Raw genomic sequence first — 20099 nt, 5'->3', positions numbered from 1 at the left:
TGTCCAAGAGACCAAAGGTAAGTTGGCGGGGTGCTGGAAACCGCTGGCAGGTGGGAGATGTACAGGAGACCAAAGGCAAGCAGGCGGGATGCTGGAAACCGCTGGCAGGTGGGAGATGTCCAGGAGACCAAATGCAAGTTGGTGGGGTGCTGGAAATCGCTGGCAGATGGGACATGTCCAGGAGACTAAAGGCAAGCAGGCAGGGTGCTGGAAACCGCTGGCAGGTGGGAGATGTCCAGGAGACCAAAGGCAAGTTGGTGGGGTGCTGGAAATCGCTGGCAGATAGGACATGTCCAGGAGACCAAAGGCAAGCAGGCAGGGTGCTGGAAACCGCTGGCAGGTGGGAGAAGTCCAGGAGACCAAAGGCAAGCAGGCGGGGTGCTGGAAACCGCAGGCAGGTGGGAGATGTCCAGGAGACCAAAGGCAAGCAGGTGGGATGCTGGAAACTGCTGTCAGGTGGGAGATGTCCAGGAGACCAAAGGCAAGTAGGTGGGATGCTGGAAACCGCTGTCAGGTGGGAGATGTCCAGGAGACCAAAGGCAAGTAGGCTTGGTGCTGGAAACCGCTGTCAGGCGGGAGATGTACAGGAGACCAAAGGCAAGTAGGCGGGGTGCTGGAAACCACTGTCAGGTGGGAGATGTTCAGGAGACCAAAGGCAAGTAGGCGGGGTGCTGGAAACCCCTGGCAGGTGAGCGATGTCCAGGAGACCAAAGGCAAGTAAGCGGGGTGCTGGAAACCACTGTCAGGCAGGAGACTTCCAGGAGACCGCAGACAGGAACTGTGCACTACTAAAAGTCATACTAGAAAGTTTTAATTCCAAGACCCGGTGTCTTGGGAAGCCTTTTATAGGCCTTGGAACTTGAAAGTTCAACACATGGGAGCACGCCGGGTTACCTGAAAAACCCAACGTGGAGCACAAGAATGTCTAGCAGACTGGGGGGAGGGAAGGAAAGCACGGATCTGGAACAGATGCATATCAGCAGCCTGGGAGAGAGCACAGTTCGGACCAGCGGTGCAACCATGCCCATGGTCTATACTGTCACTGCCCCTGTAACCAGGAAGCTGGGAGGCAGAGGAGCGGCGTGCTACCGAAGATGTAATAATAAAGAAAAACAGGATTGCACGCCACACCCTGTATATATCTTTCCATAATGGGGCTGCGTGGTGACGTTTGTTGCACGACAGCAATTATCTGTCAAGTCGTGCGTACAAAAACTTAAACTTGTAGGCGGCTTGCTGTCGTGGGACTAATTTAGAGCTGCAATTTTGCTGTAAAAAATGGCCAAATTGCAGATAAGTTGCACCCATGTGGAAGTTGCATGCGACCTGCATTAAAGCCTTTGGCTAGTTTCATGTGAGACTGTATCAAAGTCGCATTGTGACACCATAGGAAATCATTACATGTAATGTTGCAGTGTGACACTGTGATTTCAGCGTCACCGTGTCGTCCCAGCCTTAGGGTTAGGGCTACCTGTGTCACACAACACTGAAATTGCAGAGATGCCGTTCAACATTGGTTGTAATGATTCCTTATATTGTTGCACTGCGAGAAAATCAAGTTGCATATGTTTCCACATGTGTTGGATTCTCTATTGCTGGTTGTAAGCGACACATTTGCAAAGGATTTCAGTACAAGTTGCACTCTTCATGCGACTTGTCTACATGTCACCTTGTAGTCCCAACCTTAAACTGCCCCTAGGGTAAGATTAGATACTGACATCTACATATTGCAAAATAATCCGTCCTGCAACACCCAAGACCCCGTATAGGTACAATGTTGCAAAACGCTAAGATAAAACAACATAAAAGTTTTTTCCTCGACAGCAAAGGGTTAATGACCTGCTCTACTGACATCATAAAGTAGTTTTTTTCTTTCTTTTTTTTTACACCCACATGTCGTCGTCACACGTTAACTACTATTTTTATTTTGCTTTTATGATCTGGGAAAACTTATAGGAATTATTTTTTTCTTTCACGGTTGCAACAAAAGTAATAAAAAATATGATGCAAGAAAAAAAAGTGAAATTTGTGAAATATTCACAGCCCTGGAATGAAGCAGCGAAGGCTGAGTCATCATTGGTGAGCCTCTATGGGACAGGTTCTCCTCACAGTTTGTGGTTACCTCCAGACACAATGCACTTTCTTTACTATAAGGAGTAAGGAGGAAACATTTTGGTAAGATCATGTGAGGACTGTGCCCTCCTCCCAATGTGGCCTGATGGTGAGGGGAGGGCACAGCAGGGTGGAAGCCCGGCCTTCGGGTTACTCTCGGTCATACAGTCTTGTATAGTCAGCAGAACCCCTGCATTAAACCCCCTGGAGCCCTTTAATATTCCCTTTAATATACACAAGAAGTAGATCCGTATCTATGTTGGAGCTTGCATGGAGCGCACTCATCATCATCATCATCAATTACGTTGATCTAGTTACTGTAATTTTTTTAGGCTCAACAGATCTGGTAGTGTTAATTCTGCTGGGAGTTGTAGTTCTACAACAGCAGCCGGAGTGACAAAATCACATATTGAGCGAAACTACAAGTGTAGACAGGTTGTGATTGGACTTGTAAAGAAGCATTGATGTCGCGCTGGGCGTAGATATGACCATAGACTGTGAGCCCCCGCGGGCAGGGTCCTCTCTCCTCCTGTACCAGTCGGTGACTTGTATTGTTTGATGATTGTTGTTTTTTATTATATATACCCCTTTTCACATGGATTAAATGGTGCTATAATAATAAATAATAATAATAATATACATTTTGCTCTTTTAAGAAACTCATATTGGTGGCAGCGGTAAGATTTGTATTCCCAGATAATTATTGTAATCCTAGTACCGGCCAACCGATCATAGCTGAAGGGAGGATACATCTAATGACATTTCATTGATTTCTATATTTTTTTATAACATTATTTTTGCATTGCATTTCTTTTATTCTGCAAGGCTTTGAAGAGTAAGCAGAATTTCACCCCACATGGAGATCAACAGGAAAGCTACCAGGAGCTTTCAGAAGTGTTTGTCACTATGGTGCAGCGACAATGGCTTTGATCTCCCACAACAAGAACGAGAAACCTCAGAAAGCCGATTAGAAGGCGACGGATTCCACTGATGATTTATTTCATTTCACTGCCGCTTTGTAAAATGCTGATGATGAGAAAAGACAGAATATTTTAATAGTTACATTTTTCTTTTTTTTTTCTCCAATAATAAAACAGCAATAAACAGCTCCGGTGTTTGAATTTCTGCAGGGTAAGGGGTTAGGAGTCCATAAGCGAGGAGCGGTACCTGGGTGTACATCTGGAGAAGATGTCATATTAAATATCAGGGTTAAAATAAATATGCTGTACGTATAGCGGAGTCTGTGTTTAGTTTTGGAAGGACAGACCCGGGTTGAGTGACATACAGTGGCAGGAGGAGGACTGCTGAGGTCAGGGATAGGGGGTTGTCAGCTGTGGGATTCTCTGTGCTCGGAGTTTACACACAGTGATTTCTCTTTGCATGCTCCGGCTATCACAGCAGCGATGCACAGCAGAGGAAAAGTTCTACACTGATCAGAAAACTTTTCTGCACACATTTATTTTTTCCAAATGTCAATCAAATGAGAGACTGTTGGTAAAGGGCTTGTGCACACGACCCATTTTGTCGTACGAGTTCCATAGGGTTGTGCACATCACGGAATTTTCCCTCTGACCAAGCAGAGGGACATTGTCCGATTTTGATCCAAGTGTCGGATCCAAAATGGCAATGCAAGTCTATGGGTCCGTAAAAACATCGGACCCCACTCGGATGCCATCTGAGTGCAGTCCGATGTTCACAAACTGACAGAATGGAGAAGGTGGAGTAATTTTTCTTTTTTCCTTCCACGTCCGAGAAAAACTGAAGCCGCTCTGATCAGAATAATCAAACTGTTTTTCTCGGGTCGTGTGAGCCTGCCCTCAAAGTAAGAATTTTTCCTGTCCAATGTCCATTACGGCTCATCCATTTGTATGTTGTGGTACTTGGCAAGTTGTAACGCAACTTCATTCATATCAACTTGACAGCGCTGCAGCCAATCAGTGATCTGAGCGGCTTGTGCAGTCATCTCGGGAAAAGCCAGTGAGCTTCCTGATTGGTTGCAGTGCTGTTGACATGATGCCAGCACCGCAGACAATAATAAACAGTGGGGGGGGGGGGGCATAAGTGGAGACTCAGTTTTAGACCTGGGAAGGGTGAGTAAAGAACATATTTTTTTTAAACAAACTGTAGTCGGGGGGCACAGGTTTTCTGCAGGGGGGCAGCGTTTCTGCAGCAAAATTTGCATTTATGAAATTTGTTCTCGATTGTGTTGGAAATTTCACTCTATGTGTTGCAAAAACTGAAGTCCGTAATAATTTCCACAAAAACAATTGACCTGCTGCAGTCAAAAAAGGAAAAAAATGTTACGCTATGTTCATGATATGATTACAAAGTGTTTTTTTGCAACAATTTTATGGACTTTTTTTGTATTTTTACAGTAATTTGTGAAGATCAGAGTAAAAATGATACATTATACAGCAATTTCGAATAATCATTCGATCACTCAGACATAATCCTTTATTTTTGGTAGCGCGTTCCCTGTTTACACAAGGAGATGTCTGTTAAGGTATGTACACACAGAGTTTTATAAGTTTTTGGAGAGAGTACCCTTCAAAAAAGACCTGAAAAATTGCTCACAAAACTCTTGAAAGACTTTTACTATTCATTTCTATTGCAGATTGTGAGCCCCAATGGGGACAGTGATGGGGATAATGTCTGTAAAGCGCTGTGGAAATTATTGGCGCTATATAAGAGAGTGAAATAAAATGATTTTGCTGGTCATATGTCCAGTCTTTTGAGCGTTTTTTTTTCCACTTCAGGTTTTGAAAAACACCTGGTAGGAAAAATATAAAGTGAATTTCATGTTCCTGGTGAAATCTGCTTTTAGGTTTAATCAACTGCTGTTCAACTCTACTACATTCCTAAAGTGGATCAAAAACAAACCCTGTTCTGCTGTGCCACTGGGCTTTGCTACATGCTACTAGTGAGTCACTTGACATACCCAGCTTTGCTACACTGCTGAGCTCTGCTACAACTCTCAACCCTGCTACATCACTGAACTCTACTATATTCCTAAAGAGTGTAAAAACAAACCCTGTTCTGTTGTGCCTCAGGGCTTTGTTACATTGCTACAAGTGATTCACTTGACATACCCAGTGCTGCTACACTGCTGAGCTCTGCTACAACTGTCAACCCTGCTACATCACAGGACTCAACTACATTCCTAAGGTATATAAAAAAAAATCCTGTTCTGCTGGGCTTTGCTACATTGCTACAAGTGAGTCATTTGACATACCCAACTCTGCTACACTGCTGGACTCTGCTACAACTCTCAACCATGCTACATTACTGTACTATACTACAGTCCTCAAGTGTGTTAAAAACAAACCCTGTTCTTCTGTGCCTCTGGGCTTTGCTATATTGCTACAAGTGAGTCATTTTACATACCCAGCTCTGCTATGCTGCTAGGCCCTGCTACAACTCTCAGTTCTGCTACATCGCTGGACTCTAATACATTGCAAAATACCTGCAGAGCTCTGCTAAATCCATAAGTGTACTCATCTGTGCCATGACCTTGACTCTGCCCCTCCAGTCTCCCTTTGCTTCCCTGTGGTCTACTCCTCTACTCTTGTAGGTGCCACTGCTGCCTCCATTGCTCCAGCCTGGCTCTGCTTACATGTGGGAATGAATGCTTGTTTGGGTGATCATTGCCCTGTGTGTAACACAGTTTTTCTGCACCAGTTTACAGGTCAATACCTGGTGACCCAGAGCTGAATACACGGAATGAGCAGCAAATGCAGGGAGATTTCAGCTCTGAAGGCTGCAGAATAGTAAACCTTGCATGTCCAGTAGATCGAGTCTATAAGGACACTGTGCAGCAGCTTTCTCTGACAGATCCCCCCCAGCAGTGACATAGATCTCCTCCTCCCTCCCATCTGATGTCACTACATTCCCCATGTGCTCATCTGATGAGTGCTGCTGTGTAACATCACGCTGGAGACACAGACATTTTCCAGTCAGCAGACAGGACCCCTCTGTGGTCGCTGCTGGAGGTGGGAGCCCAGCGCCATTCTTTCCCATTCATTTTTTGATCGTCTGGGCGTGTGAGGGGTGTGACCAATCAGAGCGCGGCGCCGGGAACCTATATAAGCGGCTGCGATCTGCCGATGGGTCATGTGACCAGCGCTGGAGTATTAACAGCCGGCGGCTCGTTGCATTGTATCAGTGTGGAGCTCCATTGTATCAGCGAGGTGGAGGGAGCTGCAGAGCTGAAATCCGAATCAAGACCAATAAATAAGTCTTCTGGTGCTGGGATCTGGGCTGGGCAGACAGCAGTGATGCCCCTTCTCTATGAGTTATTGTGGATGTGCCTGGTGCTGGCAGTGCCATTAGTACAAGCCTCTGTGCTGGCGGAGGAAGGGCTGCTGAAAGGTGAGTGGCTCCATTACTGCTTACTACTGGGGTCACCTGGGGAGTGCTAGAGACCCCCATAGGGGGAATGAATGGGGATTATAGGGCACACGTGGCTGCCCCTTCCCTCTGTCTGCAGGGGGGCTTCCTCCATGCTGAAGCTTTCTTCTACTCTGTGATCAGACCCCTCAGGTCAGGTTCATTGCTGGAAGAAAAAACTCATTGGGTTAGGGACTATATCAGATGTATACTGCTCAGCCACTGCAATGAAGGATACAAAGTCTGTGTATAGAGGCTGTATTTTGGACAGAGTATATTTGGATTGGGGAATAACAGGAAGAATAAAGGTTATACATTTAAAAAAAAAAAAAAAAAAAAAAAGCCCCTAAAAGTAATATATAAATATTTAATATAGTTATATTTATATAACTATATTAGCTCTGAAATTAGACAATTCAAAAAGTAATATAAATTATTTGTGCATTTTCTTTAAATAAAAAAAATAATCTTCCCAACATATCTAGTACTGTCTTTAACATTATGAATAAAATTAATTCAAATTATAATATAATTTTTTTTTTTGCAGAGCTGTATTTATATATATTTTTAGTGTGTGTGTGTATAGATAACTAAATTATTTTTAGATATAATATACATATATACAACTTTTTTTTTTTTTTTGTACACCCTTCTCTTTGGCATGGATACTGCAGAATAGGAGGCTTTCATTCTTGCCATATGTAGACTATTCATCAGATCATATGCAATATATTTTTTTGCCCTCATTATTTGAACATATATTGGATCACACTTATTAGTATTTACCTGCTCCTAGATCTGGCACTGTAGGCGCACTTTGCCTGTGCTAGTTGTTACTTCTACTCAGAAGGGACTAAATAGGATTTAGAGATTATTAACCCACATGGTGCGGTGGTGGCCCCCCGACACGAGACCGATCTGGCATGGCGTAAAGCTCTGGAGGATTGGAGCTTCCACTGTCGTTTTGGACGCACATTGCATTCTGCATAATAAGACATCTGCGCGACACAATGTAACAAAAGAGCGACTTGCACAGTGCACCTGTAATTCACGCACGCTCACAAAGACACTGACAGATAATGATGGGGGGCATGACTGTTGGGGGCAATTACTATTTAGTAGTGATGTAACCATTTGGTTGCCAAGTGCAAGTTCTAATTAACTACTGGATTGGGGGTGGAGGGGAGTGGCGGCAGCGTCAGTTATCCAAATTCACTCATTTATTTTTCTACTTTGGTTATATAGAAATTTCTGTAACTTTTCAATTAACCAATTTAAACATTAATTCATATTGAATAAGTCACATGGTTATTAGAACAAGTGGGTCATTCCATTCTCTCACGGGGTTGATTTCTGTAATTAATGGTTATAATGTTTTTCTTGGTGTTAGTCATGTAATATGCCTTTATATGCCTGCAGCTAAATTAATGGGCTATGAATGCCGGTGTGGATGTGCAGTATCTATATTCTACTCATGGGGGCAGCAGAGGTGCTTGTTTCTTCTGGACACTTTACAATGAGTTATTACAATAGACGTCAGCTAGTTGTTGCTGCAGGGTCCATATGCCATGATCTAGCTACATAACCAGGTCAACCAGCTTTTGTAGGAGGAAGCCTAGATAGTTATCCACTGGTGTGGAACTAAAAGTCCCAGCATGCCTTTAACTTCTATATTTGTCCGTTGCTTACAGATGACACAATTGCTAATTTATTGGAAGACTCTGATGGAGACTTGGTGCCTAAGAAACCTAATATACAGTTCAATGCCCACTTCTCTGCCAATCCGGATGAGGATTGCTACCTGGACCCAGAAAATGATGACTGCCTGCAGCACTGTCACTACAACTCCTCAGCAAAGACTTTCATTGTCATTCATGGGTGGACGGTAGGTTTTCTAGATGTTCTGTACTGCAAGTTTCCATTCAATATATGATTAATCAAGAATAATTTGGGTAAACCATGAGATGGGGTAAAGCTCTTGGCACGGTGCACTTGTCACGTTGGCAGTTTTGCCTCCAGAGAGAAGCGTTTTGGGAAACTTCTCACTTGTCTGACGTCCTCCTTGTATTGCTAACACTCTTTATCTCCAGATGTCTGGACTGTTCGAGAGCTGGTTGCATAAGCTGGTGGGCGCTCTGCAGCAGAGGGAGCAGCATGCCAACATCATAGTGGTCGACTGGATGTCCCTCGCTCATCAACTCTACCCTGATGCCGTCAATCACACAAAGCTGGTCGGGAAGGAGACCGCCGTTCTGATAGACTGGTTACAGGTGAGAAGGCTTCAAAATTTGCATAAAACAATGGAAATATTAGTCTTTCAATGGTACATAAGCTCTTGCAGCACCGCAGGCATGCATTGAGGTGTTCAGTGCAGCTTTTTGATGGCTTTTATTACTTAATCGAACTCTATGATAAATGACGTGCAACTTTTTAGCTCTGAGGGGTCTACTTGCATGCTAGATAATAAACCCACTTGGTACAAAGGTGCAGTTAAAGATTCAGGGCTATAATGGGACCCCCACCCACCATTTATAATGCTGGTGGTGATTCAGTAAACCTACAGCTCTGCATCTAAATAATTCTTCTGGTTATTTAATATCTGGTGTCTTACTATCAATCTTACAGGAAAAAGGAAACCTGTCCCTTCAAAACGTCCATCTTATCGGCTACAGTCTCGGTGCGCACGTTGCAGGCTTTGCTGGCAATTATGTAACAGGGACACTCGGGCGCATTACTGGTATGTAACATGTCTCCCGAACCCCCAGAATTTGCCTCTTGCATCCAAGATTGTGCTCTTATGGCTAATAATCGCAGTCTTGGTTGGAAGAGATTATCCCATAATAGAGGGATTAGAGCTGCTAATATCAAGGGAAAGTAAATGTCACAAGAGTTTGAGTCTTTGTTGATCAAAGATTTTAAAAGAATTGACCAATCCATGTATATTGGAGACGCACTGGTGTGTACTGTACATAAGTTTTCTGAATTCTTTAAAACCTAGTTAATATTTGTGTATTCATATCCTTAGAAGAAATTGACATTCTTGATAAAACTTTCTTCCAGGTTTGGATCCAGCGGGACCAATGTTTGAAGATGTAGAAGCTCATAAACGTCTCTCACCAGATGATGCCGAATTTGTGGATGTTCTTCATACTTACACCAGAGAGGCGCTAGGAGTCAGCATTGGTATCAAGATGCCCATTGGACATATTGACATCTATCCCAATGGTGGAGATTATCAACCGGGTTGTGGCTTGACAGATGTTATTGGGGCACTAGCCTATGGAAGTAAGTATAAGCCCCTTGGGTACAAGAATATAACTACTATAATACTGCTCCCTATGTACAAGAATATAACTACTGTAATGGCTTTTGTGACATTGTATTCCTTTCACCCTCAGATATTGGTGACGCTGTAAAGTGTGAACACGAGCGTTCTGTGCACCTCTTTGTGGACTCTCTCATTAATAAAGACAAGGAGAGCTTTGCCTTCCAATGCACGGACTCCAACCGTTTCAAGAAAGGCATCTGCCTGAGCTGCCGCAAGAACAGATGTAACGCCATTGGTTATAATGCCAAGAAAAGCACCAGTAAAAGAAACAGCAAAATGTACTTGAAGACCAGGGCACAGATGCCATACAAAGGTGAGATTAAGACCTAAATGTATAGGTGAAAAATGGAGATTAGTAGGGCAGAGAATCGTACTTGTATGTGTATCCTACAAGACTGACACTGTAGTAAACCTGCCCTCAGTCCAAAAATTCTTTGTACCACCTCTGCACCATTATTCACTTCCCTCCCTGACATTGCTGACGACATCTCCTGTATTTGCCTCTTGCAGTTTATCACTACCAGCTCAAAATGCACATCTTCAACTACTTGAAGGAACAGGAGACGTCTGAACCCACTTTCTCCATCATCCTGGCTGGAACAATGAACGATTCCATCCCTCTGACCTTAACTGTGTACGTGTCCCCTAGATGTGCAGAATACATTGTGTCCATCAGACTTGAGCTCCATCCTCTAATGAAAACTTCTTCTTTGTAGACCTGAGCAGATCGGATACAACTTCACCAACACTTTCCTGGTGTACAGTGAAGATGATGTTGGCGATCTCCTGACCATTAAGCTGAAATGGGAAGGGACCAAACAATCGTGGTTCAGTATCTGGAGCTCCAGTTATTGGTTTCAGTCCAAAGGTGACAAAAAAGAATTACACATCCGTCGTATCCGGGTGAAGTCTGGAGAAACCCAGCAGAAGTGAGTATCTTGGTTCGGTACTGGTCTGAGATTGATAGAGCTGCCTTTTAATACAATGGTTGCCACTGGATTGACACAAACCTCTGCAGTAGCATCATTTCTTATATTTCTGAAGATGGACCCACCAATCAATTGATCACTGGCTCATCTTCAACTTAAAGGTCTTTTCCTTTTTAATAGAATCAGTGATCATGTAAAGACTCGTAGTCTATCATCTAATTACAACCCAAAATACTGATGAACCAGTTGGTCAACGTGGACCTGTTCTCCTGCCACCTCATGTTTAGGGATGGCTTTCTAAATGGTCTATCAACAGATTGGATCATACAAGACTTATTGGTGGGGGTGCACTTCTCTGGACCTCCCCTAGAATAGTCAGGCAAATCCCTTTTAAAAAGTCACCCAGTACCTTATCTCTGATCCTAATGTCATCATCAATTTGATGGAGTGACTCCTGGCATTTCTCCCAATCCTTAAAATCTTCCTAACTAGCTCTGCCACCAATCTGTGCTGGAGACTCCAACTGGTCCTATGATCAGCTGGATGACCAGGAACCTCTATGTAGGAAAAAGCAGTGAAGGTGGAACAGAGCTTGATCCTCTTCATTGTCCTGACCATTGGAGGTCCCAGAAAGTATAACCCCCTTCCGTAAACTGAAAAACAATGGCATATCTTTACTTATGGGCTAAAAAAACCCCTTAACTTCTGTAGATATTGCTAGATGCCTAAGATCCTCCATACATTCACTGTACTATTGTACATGGTGGTTCCTTCAGTGCTTAGAGATGGTCCAGGATCACTAGCTGGTCAACCCTCACATGAGTGGTCTTCATTTGGATAACCTTTGCCCATCTTGGACTATATAGTATCTCGTGTTTTTGACTGACTTTCTATATTAACGTCGTGAACTTTATTTTATAGGTTTACTTTCTGTCTGAAGGATATGCATGAAAGCCGTATATCTCCTGGTGGTGAATTGGTGTTTGAAAAATGTAAAGATGGCTGGGAAGTAAAGAGCCGGAAACGGTAAGAACTGTGACAATAGAATTCTGATCTAGTCTACTCATCATAAATGTGGCCACCATTGTAGGCTTCTTAAAGTCCCTCGAGCATGAATGGTGAATTAAGGGTCTAAATTTTATAGTTGGACCAAGCTTCCAACCTGGATCCGCTCTTTGACTTATTCACTTTCTTTCCGATAGGGTAAATTTATAACAGCCTGGATCCGTCACGCGAATTCCGCAATCCTTGTCCCTTACCGTGTGAAGACTTCCTAACCAGGTGGAGCTCTACATGGAGACTTCTATGAAGCACTGAAAACTATGCTGCTTATTTAAGCCTTGTAACGATGCAGTCATGGACCTTTATGGGGCCAATATCTTCCACACTAATCCTTTCATGGAGACTTTGCAAAAAGTTTACATTCCCCCACCTCAAACTGTTACGAAGAAGGAAGTTTTTCATGAAAGGACCACTGGGATTAATGAGATTATAATAATCTGCTGCTGTTACTGTATGTTACAAACCTGCTACTAACGGACCCCCACCCCTCACTTTACTCTTTATTCTACACTTTACCCCACTTTTTTTTTTTTTTTTTGTGTACATGTCACCCTTGAGATTTCTGTTTATATTTTTATACAGTGTGGGCTGTGGCAAGGACTGACCAGTGTAGTCCTTTTTATTTATAATGGTTCAGATATTAACATTGTACATGAAGATCCAGTTATCAGTATTTTATTCTGAGCTGTGGGAGCCCAGTCACATGGCATTCCATCAATTGGTTCCTTTAAGGGCTGTTTCCATTGTCATAGACTGACGTTGTTGGATAGTCCTTGCGAAAACTAGCACTTTTGCAATTTACGGTTTGTTAACATTTTTAATCACTTTTTTTTAAAAATATTTAACTTATTTGTAGCTCGTTGCCTAGGAGACCAACCACCACTGCTTTCTCACTTCTTAGCACTGAAGCTGAGTGAAATTGAAACAGTGCGATCCTGACAAGCTTCAAAGCTGTTTACAAGCTCGATTTAGAAAAGGGCCCATAAGCACTGCGCATGTTTGGTCCACGATGGAGGGCAACGGTGGTCGGTCTCCCAGGCAACGATCTGGATAAAAGTAGAAAATAAATTGTTAATATCTCATGAATGGATAAAGATCTTAAACTGCAATTGCAAAAGTGATTGGGTTTTTTCCCCCAAGCACTAACCAACAATGCCCATGTATGAGATGGAAATAACCCTTTAACTTCCTCCCTCATCCCCACCCATATGTGTTAATGGTCCATGGCAATTACTGGAATGTTTCAAGATGGACTCTAAAAAAAGCCAATACTTCTCCCCTATGCACTTTTGTAATCTTCCATGTTGCATCAATTTGCTTCAACCGTTGGAACATCCATACTGGGCACAGGCCAGATGACATGGTGCTTTGGCTTGGCTGGTATTCCTATCAGGATATAGTCTAAGCCTTTTTATTTCTCTAAAATATAAATTTTGTTATCTTGGTCTTTTGCAAACAGCTGGGAATTTTGTCCAGTTCTGAAGCTGAAGGTCGGACACTTCACAAATGGAGTCTCTAAGCTCCACAGGTCTAGGTAGTCTGTGGTCTTGGAGTGAAGTTGGGGAAGTTCCAAGTCTTGTGATGCTTGTCGATGATTAAGGTGGCATGTACCTTGGGATGATACATGAGTGGAGGGTTCCTTGTCGTCCATCTTGCTGTAAATACATGTATATACTTTGTATATAGGTCTTGCTGCCTTGAGAAAAAAATGTTAAGGTCAAAAGCGGCCATTCCACCGAAGTTTAATGTATAGTCATCTACAGCCTCTATTGTGGAAACATTAATTTATGAAATATCTGTATATAATGAACTTGTGTCTGCTGTGTTTTATTTATTCTGAACTTGTATGTGTAATAACACGGCTTGTTTTTTATGGAATTATTTAAAAGAAAAAATAATAAATGAGTTTAGTTAGAAGGTCTCGTGTCTGGAATTCATGATTGTCCATTTGTACCCTGACCATGCATGGTGTCTGTGCTCCTCAACTCCCATGTTGGTCATTACTTCCAGAAGCCAAAGAAACCAAATAAAAACCTCATACAAGACCTCCTGTCCCAATGAAGTCAGTGCTTAACCGATTCCTCCAGTAGAGGTAGCACATAAAAGCCAGAAGCTGAGGAACATCAACGGTGATGAGCAGGTGGACATCTCCAGACTGGCTAAGTGTTTTCTGATAATTGTAAATTTTCATATCTTCACTAAAGATTTTCTTAGTGTGCTCCACCATGCTAAATATATACACGCACATGGAAAAGGAACACCAGTAACCAGCCATGTATCATACATGGTTCAGAATGGTGGCTTCTTGCACCCTGCGGAATCTGAGTGCAAGTTGTTAATAGTGGAAACTTTAGTGATAATGATAACCAATAGAAACCTCATAACTTGCCAAACAAACCTTAGACAGGAGATGCAGCTGCAGTTTTCCTCTGTTCCAGGGCATGCTGTGAAGGGTCATCTGATTTACTTTTGAGACACAATCAAAACCAAAGTGCTGACCTCCTATTAGTGACAATCAGATTGCCCACCATCTGCAGAGTTATAGGTGGATGTTTTACCTGTTTGCTGCCTGTCTGAAAACAATACCCAAGTGGCCTGTTAAACTTTTTTTTTTTTTTTTTTTTTTGGTGACCAAAACACATGCCCTGACTAGTACTCATTCCATGTGCTACTAACCATCTCAACACAATGGATATCTGATCCTCTTTAGATATTGTGTGGTGTCCATACTGGTCATGTCCAGGTCACCACACACTCAAAGAGCCCTTCAGGGGTTATGGAGTCTGTTCATAGACAGACACCACTGATTTGGGTGTCTATTTCGTCTGGGCCTTATTGTATGACTTTGCCCTCTGACCATGGACACGCGTGTCTGCAGATTTTTGGCAGCCGGCTGGATCACAACAATCCCAAATATTTGCCTGTCCGTTTTCTACTGGCACCAATATGTCTGGTATAAAGGACGAGGGGACAACTTTGCAATCCAGTCTATGAGAAATTGACTCAAAATCTTCACACACGACTTCTACAGAATATTGTTATGTACTTTACAAGAGCCAACATCTTGATGAATCCTCTGTTATTAGTATTGATTACTTGTCTTGTTTCTCCCAAGCCCCGGAGGAAACTTGCAATCCTATTAATTGGATCTCTGCCTCCACTGATGATTGACCATCCACCATGGTTGTAGACACCAGATTTCAAAACTATCCACAAAGAGGATCTCTTTTCTATGGCGTTCTTCGGGTTACGTCTACTGTGTTTTGGCTTTCTGTGACCTTTTGTTATGTTTTCGATCACTGCACAGTGTTGTACTTGCCTGTAATTATCTATTAAGCTGAGTTATGCGGCTTGTAATTCACGAGTGGGGGAGCCCTGGTGATATATCCCCCTCTGTGCTTCCTATCCACCTATCTGCACTTCTGTCCAGGCCCCGGGGAGAATAAACTTCTCCCTGCGTGACATAGCATGAACTCTGTTACATAGTCCCATGACTGAAAATGAGCTAAAGTTCAGTATAGTGCAATGGTCGTATGGTCAGTGACTTCACAACCTTCATTGTAGCTAAAGTCCTTTGATTCTGTACAAGTAATAGATGCAACATTAGAAAACATCTGACCAACTGTTCGGGCAACTGGGCACTCGGGGCGTTGGTAGACACAGGCAAACTGCATCATATATCAAGGAGTCAGGGAATTTTCCGATGCGAACACCTTGGGTGGGGCAACTTTTTTTGGGAAATTTAAAGGGGTTGACCTCTCTCCACAACTTTCGCTAGCCAACTCAGTTCTTTGTAAAAAAAAAAAAAAACACCATACTTACCTTTTTGAGCCTAAGCACTGTGTCTCCTGTACAGACCCCATCTATGTTCCTGCAGCTTACATTTGGCAATGTGGAAATTGCTACATGTGGGCTTCCTTCACAGAAATCAGACCAAGATTGGACCGCAGTGCACAGACTGGCCGGCGACTCTCCCAACCCCAGCGTGACAGCTTCAAATATTTTTATGCAGCGGTCATGCTCGGGTAGGGAGAGCCGCCGGCCAGTCCGTGCATTGCGGTCTGATCTTGGTCCGTTTGACTCAGCCCTATGGATGAGATTCAGTTAAGCATAAGCAAGGTTTATTATTCACACCAACGTGTTTTGACACTGGAACAGCTCCTTTCTCAAGGTAAAAAAACAAATGTAAAAATTTTCCCTGCAGCTTACTGGATCCAGCACTCTTGATATGACGTCTCCACTGCAGGTTATATACGATCACCGGAGCAGCACTGGAGATACAGTGCTCGACCCAGTGAGGTTATGGAAAGTGCATTTTTATTTATTTTTTTTTTTGCAAAGAACTGAACCAGCAGGCAAAAATTTTCTTAAGAGACAACCCTTTTAACTAAATCTGTGAGCTTGTCCCGATGGTGCGGTGAGCTTATGACTCTTTTATCTGTCTTTTTCTGAGCTCCACTCTGTAGATTTATGATCACAGGAAAGTTCAGCTCAAACTTTTATGTTGTCTGTGGTCAAAAATGAACTGAGAAAAATTCAGGAAAAGCTCACTGACAGGTTCTTAGTTATAGAGGAACTTTCACCAAATGTTTCATGTTGAACTAAACACATGGTGTAATGGTGGCTGCAGAGCGGAATTAAACTTTTTTTCTTTTTAATTTCGCTTTTCCATTGCAGAAATATTTGATCAAAGTATTTGGCACCTAAAAAAAAAAACAAAAAACATTAACTGTTTAAGTCCAAGTGGGCATTACTAGAGAGATTTCACTGGGGGCATGATTTTATTTATTTAATCATAAGCAGGCAGCAATTTACTGGAGAAAGAAGAATACCCCCACTATAGCTTAGATCATGCTCAGTGTGAGACATGTAATGACAAACAGTCTGCAAAGTGATGAGATGCTGCAGCACAGCAGAGCTGAGTGTGATTAACTGAAATCTTTCATTTCCAGCAGTCAGTGTGGGGGGAGGGGCAGTGCTGCGGAGTTCAGTCTCATTGCAAACACTTCTAAAGAAAAACTGTAGAGAGGGGCAAAAGCGCACAAAATAGGGCAGCACCGATTAAAAACAACATCACTAAAGGGGTGGTTGCGGTCACCTGGGGGTGTTGCATGAAGGTACAGCACCTGTTTAAGCGTGAATATCCGTTGAATTTGCCTCGTGGCTGGAGGAGATATCTTCCAGATGTGTATTTACCAGAATGGAGAAAATCACGTTAGGTGGGCTGCGCTGCAGGAAATGAGGAGACTTGGAGCCTCAGATAAAGTTTTTATTATACCAGCGCATTTCGGTGCCATACTGGCACTTTTCTCAAGGTTGGAAAATCAAATAACCAATTGTTTGACCTTGAGAAAGGTGCCGAAACGCGTTGGTACTAAATAAACCCTTATCTGAAGCTCTAATTTTGGCCATGACTTTAACCTTGCTGTAATCTCTTTTATAGGGTCTGCAGAAATGGTATCTACCACCATAAGGTTATTGTAGTGTATATGTGACACCCCAGGGGTCTGGTTGCCACAGTAATAGAGATATTATGTCTGAGAGCAAGTGGGAGGTTTCTCTGGTCAGGAGCCCTAAGCATGCAACACTGCCCACCCAGACCTGGGAGGGGAGGAATCTGCCCTTATAAACTGGGTCTGGGGCGGGATTAAGAGAGTCAGAGCCTGGAGAGGGAAAGTTACATCAGGAGCTCTGTAGGAGCAGAGGCAGAAGGCCAGGGGCTGTGAGCAGAGATATAGCTCGCCCTGGCTGAAGTTACTAAAACCGGACACAGGAGTCTGAGGCTGTGGGGACTGATATATACCCAGCAGCAGAAACCAGCCGGCAGGGGATTCCAGGTCCTCTGGCCATAGAAGCCCGGAGGCTCAGTCACCAAGAAGGGACCAGCGCCGCCATCCAGGAACGGAGGCTAACAGAAGGCCCCAAGTCACCAGCCATATGGGTGAGCACCACACGGTATACTCAGGGACGTGGGCTACTTGTAACCGCTGACAGCAAAGTAGCCAGGAAGAGTGCAGATAAATGGGGAGGCCTACAACTCCACCTGGCCAGGGGAACTCCTGCTTGCTCGCAGACTGACCAGGCCCCTTATACTAGCCAGTACTCCCTGGAGGGTCTGCCTTGTACCATCAGTAAAGACCCTGAACTGCACCTCACGTCTCTGTGATTCCTTGCCGCACCAGCACCATTAGCACTGGGACCCTCACACCATCACTCCCATCATCTCTCACATTAGCTGCCCTGAGGCAATACTTCTCCCGTGGGGAGTTATCCCATACTCGGCTGCGCGGACAACATCAGCCTCAGCGGTCGGCAGCGCAGCGGCGGTCCCCACTGACCGCAATCTACGGGTGGCGTAGTCAGACATTTGCTATACATTAAGACTGCCACTGGTTTGAGCACCCTGGGCACGGACCGGGTCACCGCCACCCGGAGACTACAACCCCCAGCATTCTACAACAGGCCCGGTTCCGGGTTCCCCTGCACAACACAGGCCCAGGGGGCGCGTCAACTTTGGCGTAGTCGGCAGGATTTCGTGCCCGCAACCACCGGGTACTGCGTGCCTGAAAAAGAGACTTTTATACTTACCTGTGGTGAAGTTTCCCGCCGTCCGGAGCCGATTCCCGCCATCAGACGCCATCTTGGACCGTTTCCCGCTGTCTTCTGCCTTCTTCCCGCCATCCGCAGCTGCTTCCCGCCTTCGGACGCCATCTTCGGGACGCCCCACGCTCCGCCCCATGCTCTGACGCTGCGCAAGGTCCTGGAAGGGAGGAAGAGCGACGCTGACGTCATCGGAGCGCGACGCCAGGTCCTCATCCCCGACGATCGACTGCGGAGCCGCGGCCTGCGGAAGAAGAGCATCGCAAGGTAGGCCACGGTCCACTAGGGGGGAGGAGGATGCCGGACACCGAGGGGAGCTCCACTGCCACAGCCACCGCCAGCGCAACCGCTGCAGCAGTCATGCCATTCACCATGCCCTATATCCCGGGGGCAACCTGGCTACCCCAGTACTCAGGGGAGTCACATACTCTAAATGACTTTAGAGAAAGACTGGATAGCCTCTTCCAGGTGTACCCCTCACAGAAGAGCAAAAAGTGAGCATCCTGGTGGCCCAATTAATCGGGGCAGCCCAAAGGGAGGTAAAGTCCTGGTCACCTGGGAGGAAGAGGACTGTCAGAGAAATACTAGCCTGGCTGAAAGACACATTTGATACCCGCACCTCAGCCGAAATAAAGCTCAGATTTTACGGGTGTAAACAGCGGGCACATGAGAGTATAAGAGACTATGCTCTAAACTTACAAGAGGCCCTGAGAGCCATTAAGCAGGCAGACCCTGACAGCGTGGGAAATGAAGATAAGCTGTTGACTGAACAATTTATTGAGGGTCTACTGTGCAATGCCCACCGAACCCAGTTACGGGCAATGGCCTTACAGGACCCTGACCTGGACTTTGCACAGTTCAAGGACAGAGCCATCCGGGTGCTCCGAGAACCGGCACCAGGTGGCGCTGTGACCCACAGGCGCCCTGCTATCACTTACCACCAGGAGACGGCGCCCTTGTCTGCAGGGCCTGTGGGAGCTGATGCGCAGGCTTTGAACAATGACCCGGCTACAGACCTGCACCATCAGGTCCAAGAGCTGACTAAGAGCGTTGCCGCGCTAACCAGAACTGTGCAGTCTTTACAGGTCTCTTCTCCAGGAAAGATCCAGCTGGCATCCGGACCGGAGGACGTCCCGTGGCACCGACTGAGGAGGACCCCACCGGCCAGAGGAAGACCCAGCGACAGATACAACGAGGACGGACAACCCATCTGCCGCCGCTGCAATCAACCCGGACATGTGGCAAGGTACTGTCATTTAAACGGGCACAACCTGGGGTAAAGGGCCAACCCCCAGGCATAAGACCATCAGGCCCATCAAACTGGCGTGATAAATACGTAGGGGGACGTACAATCTTGCCTGTGGTACTGGATGGCATTCCTATGAGTGCCCTACTAGACACTGGGTCACAGGTGACCACCATCCCGTACGTGCTCTTTAAACAGTACTGGAATGACTCGGACATAACCCGCTACCCAGATGACGACCTGAGTATCATCGCCAGCAATGGTCAGCCCGTGCCGCAGGTGGGATTCAAAGAGGTGACCATTAAGATCGGTAAAGTCGAACTGGCGGCACAAGGACTGATTATAGTGGACATAGACCGTCATGAGAGTCACCCTAGAATAACCTTGGGAACTAATGTGATTGAAAATTGTCTTGCAGAGGTGATTCTCATTTTAC

At 44.8% G+C, this 20099-nt stretch overlaps 1 protein-coding gene across 1 annotated transcript; it reads left to right on the top strand.

Moving 5' to 3' along the window:
- Window positions 1-6199: 6199 nt before the first annotated feature.
- On the top strand, window positions 6200-13665 carry LIPG (lipase G, endothelial type). The gene is made up of 10 exons (XM_073680477.1): window positions 6200-6480; window positions 8190-8383; window positions 8589-8768; window positions 9124-9235; window positions 9559-9783; window positions 9897-10139; window positions 10337-10460; window positions 10543-10755; window positions 11677-11781; window positions 11958-13665. Exons 1-10 carry the CDS (start codon window positions 6216-6218, stop codon window positions 11968-11970), a joined length of 1674 nt encoding a protein of 557 aa, XP_073536578.1. The 5' UTR covers window positions 6200-6215; the 3' UTR covers window positions 11971-13665.
- Window positions 13666-20099: the final 6434 nt, after the last annotated feature.

This window comes from Phyllobates terribilis, unplaced genomic scaffold (genome assembly GCF_046119375.1).
Source record: "Phyllobates terribilis strain yellow unplaced genomic scaffold, ASM4611937v1 Scaffold_1__5_contigs__length_1240528914, whole genome shotgun sequence".
NCBI lineage: Eukaryota > Metazoa > Chordata > Amphibia > Anura > Dendrobatidae > Phyllobates > Phyllobates terribilis.
The sequence above is the reverse complement of the archived record's forward strand: the minus strand, read 5'-3'. Positions and strand labels throughout refer to the sequence as shown.

Coding starts and splice junctions, on each gene's coding strand:
- LIPG (XM_073680477.1), top strand. CDS start 6,216: ATGGGTCATGTGACCAGCGCTGGAGTATTAACAGCCGGCGGCTCGTTG. Junction 9,784..9,896: donor TGGGGCACTAGCCTATGGAA/GTAAGTATAAGC, acceptor TTTCACCCTCAG/ATATTGGTGACGCTGTAAAG. Junction 10,756..11,676: donor TCTGGAGAAACCCAGCAGAA/GTGAGTATCTTG, acceptor TTTATTTTATAG/GTTTACTTTCTGTCTGAAGG.